We start from the raw sequence: 11,713 nt of genomic DNA on the forward strand, positions 1-11,713 counted from the left end.
GGGTTAAGGTAAAGGTGTAACGATCACGAATGCAGTCCGCCTTACGTTCTCATATAGACTACGGAATATCTGTAAATTATTCATGCTACGCCCAAGAATTCGATGCGCTGGGCACGTGCCGTGTAAAACCGCACCGAGAACCGAATTCCGGAATGCGGCCGGATCCTTGAACCTGATCGAACCACTTCCTGCCGGTAAAAAAGCATCCAACTTTATAAAAATATATCAATATCAGTGCCCAATGTCGTGACGCAATCGGCGTTACGATGCCAACATTTTACTCTTAAGATACAGTCGCAATGCGAACAGCGAGCAAATAAATAAATTAACTAACTTTGAATGATGAATGACAACATTTTTGCTGCCCATAAATATGTACGTCGTCATAAGCAAACACGAATATGAACAAAATACGATGAGTTTTCTGTACCACTTTTTGTACATTTGGAATGCCTGTCCTTTAGAAAAAATATGGCCAGCCATAAACTCAACTACTGAACAAATTTAAGCTCGTACTTAAACTACGTTGCTCATTTATTGTAATTTAAGTACACTTAGTTGCAGATAATTACTTCGGTGCAGGGAAACAATATGGATTTAATTTCTAAACAATCTCCACTCACGTTTCATGTGATTGTAGATCCGAAGGTAAATAGTAAATAAATTAACTAACTCGCATGACGACCATATACATATAATTGCAATTTAGAGCAGAATGTTTTAGATCAGATAAATTAATAAAAAAATACTTAGACAATGTTAAAAGTCGAGAAAGTATATATATATATAATACATATATATTTCCTGGCAAGGCAATTAATAAATGTAATTAGCATGAATTAGAAACAATACTTAATTCAATTAATTAGCATGTTATATCCCCTTTATTTGGTTTCGTTTGTTCTCCCAATTCAAATTGATCTATGACAAAGCTGGAATGTTTTATTTATTAAAGTGCAATAAACTTTGTTGTGAAATATTCTTAGCCCATAGATTTATATTAACCACTGATCCATGACGGCACATCATATCTTTTATCAATGAGTTATTGCGCGCTATATATATATTAGATAGGTTTGCATATTTATATTCTATCTGCCATATGCACAATGCATTTCCCCCGTTATTTTCCACAGAAAAGTGACAAGATCTCGGGGGAAAGTGACTTGTAAACACCTTGAGTCAGCCAACCCAGGTGGAAAGATCGCTTAGAAAACCGTTATCGATTTTAGGATCGGAATTGACCTCACACACTCCCACTCCCGATCTCCCACGCATTTTAACCCCTTACTATCTGACTTAACCAAAATAAGTCAATACAGCGAGTAATTAAGTTGATAAAATATCTGAATTAAGATTTCGGTATTTATTTAATGCACTTTTGTTGAGCATGCACTTATGCCATATTTATATTAATATTTTGTTTTTAAACCATGAAGTGGGTGGTATTTTAGTTTGTGGCGAGTGCAGGGGGTTAAACGATATGCGCTTTTTGCATCGCTCACACAGACAGACGCCGCTCTTTATTTATATATAGTTTTGTTTTATTTCTGCCTTCCGACTTTTGCCTTTTGCAATTTTCGCTTTTCGCCGCTGTTGGCCAACTCGAGCATTGAGTCTGGTTTGAGTTCTTGCCGTGAGCGGTCCTACATTTCGTGCGATTCCGGCGATTCACAGAAACACTCGATACACTTGATCTCGTTCTCGTACTCACAGCGAGCAAGAGGTGATCACCGATCACCGCCGATCGAGTGAATAAATTAGATATTCGACATATTCAATACGTACTAATCAGTGTTGTTAGGTGAGAATAACGCTTGCTGCTAAGTCTTCACCAATAATCTGTGTCTAATGATCATAAGAGATGGAAGTGCATCATAGTGCTCATTCTGGACATGTGAATAATTAAGTGCTGTGGCCTTGGCGGATTAAGTATAATTTTTTTTTTTTTACTTTCCGGTTTTTGAAAGTGTTTTGTTTACTCACCCCTGCGAGCGCGACAGTAATTAGTTTTTATTTGCAGTTCGCGCCACAACAATGGATATTCTAATTTGGTTTAAAGCTCGTAAATTATAAGCCAGTCAAAATTAAGTGAACTTTAGTTTTATCAGGGTCTTGATTTTCGTAGCACCTACTGATTGTTCTGCTACTTGTGGTGTTAAAAAAATTAATTTAAACCAATGTCACTATGCTAATTTCTGCAAATCACAAAATTCCGCCGTGGAAGCAATGAAATGTGTGTTGATATTATGAGCTTTGACATTGATGTGAACTGGTCAAAAGCGATGTGAATTATAATGAATTGGGCGTATTTAATTGGCATTCAGTATTTTATTCGAATTAATTAGCATGTAGACAATGGTAAAACTATTTCATATGTGTCAGCGTTTTTATTGCCACGAATTTCAATTTCGAACACTTTTGCTATTATTTACAATACTTTTTATCAGGAAGAACTTCTTTAAAAAATTATTTTTTTCTAAGTGCCACTTGCTAGGGTTAAATCTTATGGGAGAAGAGTTGAAGTTATTTAAATATTTATTTGTATATTACTATCAAGAAGATATAATGTCTTTTCTACTTATGTATGTGGGGTTACCTGGGGTTAAGGCTTAAGCAAAGATAAAGATATTGCCAAAGAGAGACCTAACTGTACTTCATCGCTCCTTCTCTGGCCGTCTTTTTCCCGCGAGAACGCAAGTACCGTTAAAGCTTTTCTGGACTTTCTTCTAGAGCCGACGAGAGATTTTTTTCAAATATTCCATTTAATCCACAGCAGCAGCAGCAGCAGAGCGATCAAAAGGCGATCGAAGCAGCTGGCGAAATGGGAAGAACACTGGAAATAAACGGAAGACAGAATGATAAGAGTCTGGAGAAGAATCCGGAGCGCTTCACGAATAATGTGACGGAGAAAGGCGGCGATCCCGAGAACGGAGACCCGGTGCGCAGACGCGGCCATGAGACCAGCGAACTGGAGGCGGCCACGCATCTCTTCAAGGGCAGCGTGGGCGCGGGACTCTTCGCCATGGGCGATTGCTTCAAGAACGGCGGATTGGCAGGAGCCACCATCCTGCTGCCCATCATTGCGGTGATGTGCGTCCACTGCGAGCGCATGCTGATCCGTGGTTCCGTGCTGGCTGTGGAGCGCACGCCCGGCGTGGACTTTCTCGACTATCCGGAAACAGTGGAGAAGTGCTTCGAGCACGGGCCACGCCCACTGCGGAAAATGTCGCGCGTGATGAAGCTGATCGTCGAAATGTTTCTCTGCGTCACGCAGTTTGGCTTCTGCGCCATCTACTTTGTCTTCATCACGGAAAATCTGCACCAGGTCCTCCAGCAGAACGGCATCGATATCAGCATGAGCATGGTGATGCTGATCACCCTGCTACCGGCGATGATTCCCTCGCTGATGACCAACCTGAAGTACATCTCGCCCGTGTCGCTGTTCGCCAATGTGGCGCTGCTCTTCGGCTTGATTGCCACCCTGACCATAGCCTTCTCGGATGGACCCATGCCGTCCGTTGGCGACAGGCACCTCTTCACTGGCGGAGCTCAGTTGGCCCTGTTCTTCGGTACCGCTCTGTTCTCCTACGAGGGCATCGCCCTCATCCTGCCGCTCCGGAACTCGATGCGCCGACCGGAGAAATTCAGCACCCGGTTTGGAGTGCTCAACTCCACGATGTTCTTTACCACGGCCCTGTTCATCTTCACCGGATTCGTGAGCTATGTGCGATGGGGCGAGGAGGTCGCCGGCAGCATAACCCTAAATCTTGTGGTGGAGGAAGTGTAAGTAGAATCACCAGTTTAGGATAATAATTTTCCAATTGCCTGTTTTCCAAGTAAACGCTTATTGATATTATTAATTTATTTAATTGCAGCTTCTCGCAGGTGGTGAAAGTCATCGCTGCCTTGGGCGTTTTCCTGGGCTACCCCATCCAGTTCTTTGTGATGATTAAGATTTTGTGGCCCCCACTAAAGAGGTCTAGTAACTGCTCTCAAAAGTATCCCATTACCTCGCAGGTGTGCCTCCGCTTCTTAATGGTGATGATGACATGTAAGTGGGTTGTAAATCAAACAAATTTTGAAATATGCAATAGGAAATGGAATCACTATTATTATCCCATATCGATGATAATGTAGTGTAATCTGTTTTAAATGATCATAGCTGTAGCTTTTACGCTATTCAGAATATATTTTGATATGTGCTGTTCCCCAGTTGGCGTTGCGCTGGTCGTTCCCAAGCTCAATCTGTTCATCTCGCTGATCGGAGCACTGTGCTCCACCTGTCTGGCCTTTGTGATTCCGGTGCTGATCGACTTCGTGACGCGGGCACAGGTGCCCAAGGCACTGGGTGTGTGGTCCTACATCAAAAACATCCTCATCCTGACGGTGGCCGTGCTGGGCATCGTCACTGGCACCTACCAGAGCATCGTGGAGATCGTCAAGGAGTTTAAGTAGGCTTAGAGCGCTAGCAAGTATCTTTTTTGTACATAAATAATGCTGTCATTCCGCGGAACTATGTGAATGCGTTGTCCTGTTCTGTTGTAAGATTAATTTGTGTATTTTTCCACAATTTTTTTTTTTATTATTTTGTTGATAGTTTTAAGCTGTGCATTTGTTTGTATGTATAAAGAAACGTTTATTTGGCACAAAAACGAAAAGGAGGCATAAAGCAAAAACATGATCTGCAGCTATAACCCATTTTAATAATTGATTACCAAACCAATGAGGCTTTGATTGTGTGAGAGCCTGCAAATGATCGTTAAAGCCATATGTAATAAATACTATTAATCGATTTTATAAATATATATAGAGTATTAACTAGCCTTCAGCCAACAATGTTTTACACTAAGTTCGCTTACAATGTAAAATATAAAATGCACAACGAATTTAATACATTCAAAGCAGTTTATTCGTAAATTTTGGTGGCAGTATATATGTAAGCGAGTCTTCTACATTCCCGGTCCCGAAAGACTCTTCTCCATGAACTTCTTCTTGGCAAAGCATATCCACCACTTGCTCGGCTTTCCATCCGGAGTATCGAAGACCTTTTCCAGCAATCTGTTGCCGGTTTCCTGGCGCAACTGTAGGAAGTACTGACGCATCAGCTCCGGATCCTCGGGCTTGGTGTAGATTCCGTTCAGGGGGAATCCCGCATCTCCGGGTATATCGAACCGCGAGATGGCCAGCGTATAGAGCTCCTGCTGACCCTGCAACTTGCTTGTGCAGCGGGCCAATCGCTTCAAACATTCCGTGATGTAGAGCGTTATGTAGATAAGCACCCTGTCCACCTCCGACTGCGATTAGATAAACATGGAATGTATGGAATAGGGATTTTTTAAAAGTAAGTTTAAAAGTTTAGACATAGCAGCAATATTCTAAGAATTATATCATAATTGATAAGGCTTAGACATTATTGAACATTTAAAAAAAAAATCCAAACTTTCAAAGCTTATTTAAAAAATTACAAAAAAAATCATTTCATTATATAGAAATAGCCAACTCTTGGAAAAACATAAAACAAGGGGATATTACCAAAAAATAAACAAATAACTGCACTCTTATCAGGCTGATTGTAACGACATATTTCTACAAATGAAGACGGTAAGATAACGCACTTGGCTTTAACATTATGAAATTGACTTTACTAGGGCTATAAGGTTGTTTCGAAATATTTAACTGTGCCGTCTCCTTGATGTATCTTCACTTTAAAATTAGAATATCGCCTCGCTTTATCGCTGTGCTCATTTCTTTGTCCAGTCACACCAACCTTAACTTCGTAAGTGCGGAAGAAAATGTTCGATTTCCAGAAGTAGAGTGACTCATCGATGATGTCGTTGGGAATATCAACAGTGGGCGCTGGTCCTCGGACTTGGGTGCGTAATGGTAGAAGGGCCATATTTCCCACCGAGGCTTGGAAATCCTCTATTTCCGAGTGAAAGGCCTGTGCGAACCATGTAAACAAATGGGCGGGTTAAGGGCTTAATGCGTTTAATGTTAGGAAACTGTCCATCTGCAGCTGCATACCTCGTTGTATTTTACTCACCGGCATTTCAATTACTTCTGTCTTGTTTTTCAACAGTTAAAAATAAACGAAAAATTTAGTAATATATGATTTATCAGAACTTCCTAGTGATGTGAAAACGTTATCTTTTTGAAGTTGAATAAACGGCCCACCATTGGCGTTTAAATGAACTGGTTCGCTCAGAGTTCATTTGGTATTTATTGTAAATATACATTTCTACATAATTAGATTTCTAATTTTATGGAGGTCAATGAAATGATAATACTTACATACAATAAATATTGTAACAAGTGATTTACAAAATGAGTAAATATTTTAAAAGCGCTCTAAATACTCTAAATACTTTACTCTTCCATGTTTTCAAATTAACATCAAAGTTATGAACACTGGTTTGAGTCTCTGCTAAGGAACCGCTAGAGATGTGTAAATTGATTTCATTCTAGCCACAAATCCAATTGGAAGAAACTTAAAAACGGTCAAAAAAGCAATTACTTGGTTTTTAAAGCACAAGTAGAGCAAGAGAATCAGATACCCGTTACTGAGCAAGTGAAAATGCAAACGCGAAATTTTATTATTTTTATCGATAGATATTGGGAATTAAAATCATAAAAATTTTAAAATTGTTTAAAAGTGTTGGCGTGGCAGTTTTTGGCGGCTTGTGGGCGTTAGAGTGGGCGTGGCATCATGGCTCAACAAACTTGCGTCTCTAGGATCTGTATGTCTAATCTCAACCTTTATAGTTCCTTTTATAGTTCCAGAGCCAAGGGCAAAGCAGATGCTGTTTTCCTTATTTGGGAGTTATTCGGATCGGGGTGTGGCAACCTTATCTTATAGCTTTCTAGCCTGTAGAGTGCCTCAGATCCCGAGATACGGACGGACAGACAAACATGGCTTATTTTAAGCTGTTTCAAACTTTTAAACAAATGTGACACATACAAAGCATTGGAAATCGATATGCTTATTATTACTTACTGACTTATTTGACTTCATCCACCTTCAGCCTTCAGTTCAATACCCAAAAAAGGGATGTTATATTGTCCAAAATCTGAATTCTATTGCCAATAGATAGACTTTAAGGATATTCTGTACTCGATGATCCAGATGATAGGCGGCAGCAGTATCAATGGGGCTGGACTCCAACAAAACCAAAAAGTAGAATCTGAAGTGCAAAGATTACAGAGGGATCACTGCAACCAACACCCATTTTGTCCAAGTAAGAAGGTCACAACACGTAGTTAAACACCTTACTCGTAGAGTAAAAGGGTATACTAGATTCGTTGAAAATGATGTAACTTAGTCTCTGACCATATAAAGTGTACAACACGTCGATACGATTCGACCAAAATTTCTTAGCCACACCGAGTTAATTAGCGCGGCAGCTAGAAATTTAAATAAGCTGAATATTAATATTTAATTTAATATGATGAACTTACAGCTGTGTTCAAAAAAATAGCAGTGCTTGGGACCTGCGAGTTTAAGATAAAAAAATCCTATGATTTAAAGTTTTATTGGAAAATTTTTTTTTATAATATCATTAGGTATTCAATTTCAAACAATTCAACAAAAGTTTCACTTTTATTTCTTCAATAGTTTCGAATATATAGATAAAAACAACAAAAGAGGCAGAAATTCTGGTGTTCAATGAAATAGCAGTGCTATGAAAAAATAGTCACAAAATTCAACATGACTTAGAACTAACATAGTTTTTTTTTTAATGTGTTAATTAGGGTCTAATACTTGGTTGGATTGCCTTTGTTAGCCAGCACAGCCCTACACCTACGCGGCATGGAGTCCACCAGGTCCTGGCAACGTTTGGGGGGTATTTTTGCCCATGCATCCTGCACAACTTGCCAAAGCTCAACCTTAGTCGTTGGGGAATTCTTCGAGACATATCCCCCCACAGGTTTTCAATCGGGTTTAAGTCGGGAGATTGTGCTGGCCATGGGCTAAGTAGGGGCACCTTTCGTGGACTCCTCGCGCTTAAATTTTGATTAAGTAGACGTCTCCGAATTGTAACGTCACTGATTCCCAAGTTCAGCTCAGACTTCATGTCCCTAGAGGATGTAAAAGGATAGGCTTTGCTGTAACGAACTATGCGTCGATCCTCTATATCTGTGGTTTTAGGTTTGGTACCACGGTTTTCGGGCTTCCAATTATATTTAATGGCATTGGATACCATTTTGGCAGAACATTCAAGGGTTTTTTGAATGTCCTTATATGTTTTTCCTTCCTTTCTTAGCTTAAGAATTAACATTCTTTTCTCCTGGGAGCAGTGGTGTCCTCTACCCACTAAAATACAATTTTTTAAATTTTTTTTTAATTTATTGCCCTTTAAAATATACCAATTAACTTAACCAAACTCACTTTTTAGAAAATATTAATCATTTCGGGACTTTACGTTGCTCAAAACCAGACACTGCTATTCTTATGAACAGCCTAAAAGTTGTGATTTTGCTCAAGAATGTAAATAAAAAAGGGATAGCATGAAAAACTAACGGAATTTTCTTTTTTTCCATATCTACACATTCCATTTTACAAAAATAAGTGGAATGTGAAGTCGATGCGGAAAAGGAATATGGAAAAACACCGTTGTATTTCTTAGTTTCTCTTGCACTGCTATTTTTCTGTACCACACCGCCAACGGCAAAGGAAAACATGGTGGCTTACCCACCTAACAGAAGGATGTTTCCCAGGATGCGAATCCGCCGGCGTCGTTTTGATCAAATCTAAATTTATTCGATCTAGTTGGCGTGGGGTTTGCCGTACACGTATACAGCTAGCAATTCGGTTTTTCGAACCTCAGTCGTAACTTGGGACAGTCGGAACACACATCAGACAAAATATTATTCAAAATTCTTACAAATAAGTTAGGTAAGAAAAATTACAAATATAATAAAACGTTAATATTAAAACGTGTATTCGTGTGGACCAAAATTTCAATTTTTTTCCACCTGCCAATCAGTTTTGATAAAATTCATTTTCAATCATTTTACGCTTAAAATTCTCTGGTTAAGAATCTTTTTTTGAAATTCAGTTCTGTTAAATTTATTGTGAGTTGCGATTAAAGTCGGAAAGTCGGCGGTTACGGCTTTTTGGCGGCCCGCGTGTTTGTCGAATGGATGTGGCCCTCCTATCTGGCTTTAAACTAATGCCGGGGGCAGCCTGTCGACAGCCAACCACCTTGCCACGCCCCACACCCCACGCCTTGTAATGACGTCATAGTGCACGCGGTTCGGCCGATTGAAAGATCGAGTTAATCTGAGGAGGAACTCCTGGTTCTTTCTTTCGTTGCCAGAGTGAAATTGTAAATTAAATACACGTCCTGGTTGATACATTTTTGCTCGTTGACAACCATAAAATGACAGTAGGCAAGGGACACAGTCATTGTGATTGTTGCCACCGTTCCGTTACGTGTGCAGCCTAATGGGGCAATGAGTGGGGTTGTGGGCTAAGGAGTGGTGAGTAGGGACTTGTGTTCCAACTGGGTGTTCAGTGGGATATTAATTACGGGCTTTTTTGCAGTTCCATCCTGGTTGCATAGCAGGTCTTGGGATTTACGACCAGCTTGTGTCAAGCCAAGCCAAGCCAGATGTAAAGAACCGATTTTTTCTATTGTTGCTCGCCACTAATTGCAATGGCTAGCCCCACCAAATTTATGATTTGTGTGATTGCCTGACCAAGGAAAAGGAGTGGGTTTTTATCATAATCGATTTATTCTACTGTTCTATGGATGACTCCTCCAACAGCTCTTGGATTATGATGTCCGTTGGATCTGCTTTAGCCTGCTCCTCGCGCTTAGCTGCTTTCCTTATTTCTTCATCCCGCTGACGGTTACTGCCAATACTCTGGCTGTGTTAGACAATAACGGCGGTCCTGCTTCTGCTGATTTGGATCCATATTCTGTGGTTCTTGTGCTACTTATTGCAGTAAGTAAGCCTCTTGATAGTGTTCGTGGGCTTGCGTACCATACGCAAGTAAAACGCTAACATAGAATAAGTTCTGTGTTAGCGATATATTTGCGTATGGTACGCAAGCCCGCGCACGCTTTCCAGAGGCTTACTTACTGCAATAAGTACCACAACCAACCACAGAATAAGGAGCCAAATCATCAGAAGCCGGCCCGCCGTCATTGTCAAACACAGCCAGAGTATTGGCAGCCGGATTATTGCCAGTTTTTGGACGGATCTCCGCCGTTGGTGTGGAACAAAAAGGATGTGCCAGAGAACAAACTGACCTTCAAGTCGAAACCGTACTTGCTCTCTACAGTGATGGTTGCTTCTATCGCGCCCAAATAATCGATGAATTTCCCAATGAGTAAATGATCTTCTATGTGGATTACGGCAACACGGAGTTCGTGTCCCTGAACTGCTTGGCTCCATGTGAAAACGTGGACAGCTTGAAGCCCCATCGCAGCGTTAGTTTTCACATTGAGGGAATTGTAAGGTCAAAATATCTGACACACCAAACGACAATGGATTGCATTGAGTATCTCAAGAGTAAGCTGCTAAACACGGAGATGAATGTACACCTGGTACAGCGCCTGCCGGATGGCTTCCTAATTCGCTTCCTGGACGATGGGAAAGATATACCTAAACAGCTATTGCGACGCAACTACGCCCAGATGGAAGAGTGATTACTCACCGTAGTATGTTTTCCAACTCTTCGCGCGACAATGAAAAGCTTCATCTTTGGCGGTTAGTTACAAAGGCGAAAGCAGTGTGCCCAGGCACATTTGGGTTAACAAGTTCCAGTTCATTTCGAAAATACTAATTACGTCTATCAATAACATTTTTCGATGGGCGACACAGTTGATTGTTTATTAATAGAAAAATTTGTAAATTGTGTATATATATATACTACTAGGTAACACTAATATCGATAGAATTAATTGTTAAGTCTTAAGAACAAACGATCGTGTGATCGAGATTGACGAGTTTGAATTGAGAGCTTAAAAGAGAAACAAAGTGATTAAAAAGATTGTTACAGACCAACACAACACTAATAAAGCAGGAATACAATGGAATTTAGTGTTAATCTAAAAAATCAAAACCCGAACTAATTGGCATATTAAAAGCAAAAAAAATTTATTTTGGTGAAGAAGCGACTGAAGACGCGATAATTAAAATAAATCCGTAGCGACAAACCTATCAAAAACAATAGAGACAGATCAAGAACCAACAACTGAGACGATTCCTGGAAGTGGGATAAGTACGATCGGTGGCGCCAAGAAGAATTATTTTTGACCGAGGATCTTGTTTTACTAGGAATATCCAGCACTCACAACACAAAAATGAGCAATATTATGCGAAGAATAATAAAGCTCCTTTGGAACATAAATTTGGAGATTTTGTAGCTATACGTAACACCTGGAGTTAATAAAAAAGTCGCACCTGAATACCGCGGCCCATATACAAATAAATTTTCATGTTAAATAGTGTTTAAAAGTGACCGTTATAAAATTATTGATGTAGATGATTGTCAACTAACGCAGTTATCATTTAAGGGTTTATTGGAACCAGCGATATTGAAACATTGGACAAACATTGTAAACCTTAGCATAGCATTTTAGATAGGTGGTAGATAGTAGATCGAGGTCTTAAGCCAGGTAGGCGGAATGTAAACTATATGTAAATGTAATGTACTAGGTAACACTAATGTCGATAGAATTAATTGTATAGTTTTAAGAAC

At 39.9% G+C, this 11,713-nt stretch overlaps 3 protein-coding genes across 6 annotated transcripts; 2 read left to right on the forward strand and 1 right to left on the reverse strand.

Moving 5' to 3' along the window:
- The first annotated feature begins 1,640 nt into the window (after positions 1 to 1,640).
- LOC117148142 (proton-coupled amino acid transporter-like protein CG1139) lies at positions 1,641 to 4,889 on the forward strand. The gene is made up of 4 exons (XM_033315369.1): positions 1,641 to 1,804; positions 2,777 to 3,786; positions 3,879 to 4,054; positions 4,217 to 4,889. Exons 2-4 carry the CDS (start codon positions 2,825 to 2,827, stop codon positions 4,456 to 4,458), a joined length of 1,380 nt encoding a protein of 459 aa, XP_033171260.1. The 5' UTR covers positions 1,641 to 1,804; positions 2,777 to 2,824; the 3' UTR covers positions 4,459 to 4,889.
- LOC117148143 (actin-related protein 2/3 complex subunit 3) lies at positions 4,890 to 6,156 on the reverse strand. Of its 2 annotated transcripts, none has more exons than XM_033315370.1 (3): positions 6,047 to 6,156; positions 5,771 to 5,944; positions 4,890 to 5,297 (listed from the first exon to the last, which is right to left on the reverse strand). In XM_033315370.1, exons 1-3 carry the CDS (start codon positions 6,050 to 6,052, stop codon positions 4,953 to 4,955), a joined length of 525 nt encoding a protein of 174 aa, XP_033171261.1. In that variant the 5' UTR covers positions 6,053 to 6,156; the 3' UTR covers positions 4,890 to 4,952. The 2 variants fall into 2 exon arrangements, with proteins under 2 accessions (XP_033171261.1, XP_033171262.1); XM_033315371.1 differs by having other exon boundaries at positions 6,028 to 6,147.
- A 2,603-nt stretch (positions 6,157 to 8,759) lies between these two features.
- On the forward strand, positions 8,760 to 11,048 carry LOC117148416. 3 transcript variants are annotated; one of them, XR_004459897.1, is made up of 4 exons: positions 8,760 to 8,896; positions 9,060 to 9,483; positions 9,548 to 9,714; positions 9,772 to 11,048. XR_004459897.1 is itself a non-coding variant. In XM_033315785.1 (3 exons), the coding sequence occupies exon 3, from the start codon at positions 10,344 to 10,346 to the stop codon at positions 10,656 to 10,658; it is 315 nt and encodes a 104-aa protein (XP_033171676.1). In that variant the 5' UTR covers positions 8,782 to 8,896; positions 9,548 to 9,714; positions 9,772 to 10,343; the 3' UTR covers positions 10,659 to 11,048. The 3 variants fall into 3 exon arrangements, 2 of the variants coding, with proteins under 2 accessions (XP_033171676.1, XP_033171675.1); XM_033315785.1 differs by lacking the exon at positions 9,060 to 9,483 and having other exon boundaries at positions 8,782 to 8,896; XM_033315784.1 differs by lacking the exon at positions 8,760 to 8,896 and having other exon boundaries at positions 9,052 to 9,483.
- Positions 11,049 to 11,713: the final 665 nt, after the last annotated feature.

This window comes from Drosophila mauritiana, chromosome X (genome assembly GCF_004382145.1).
Source record: "Drosophila mauritiana strain mau12 chromosome X, ASM438214v1, whole genome shotgun sequence".
NCBI lineage: Eukaryota > Metazoa > Arthropoda > Insecta > Diptera > Drosophilidae > Drosophila > Drosophila mauritiana.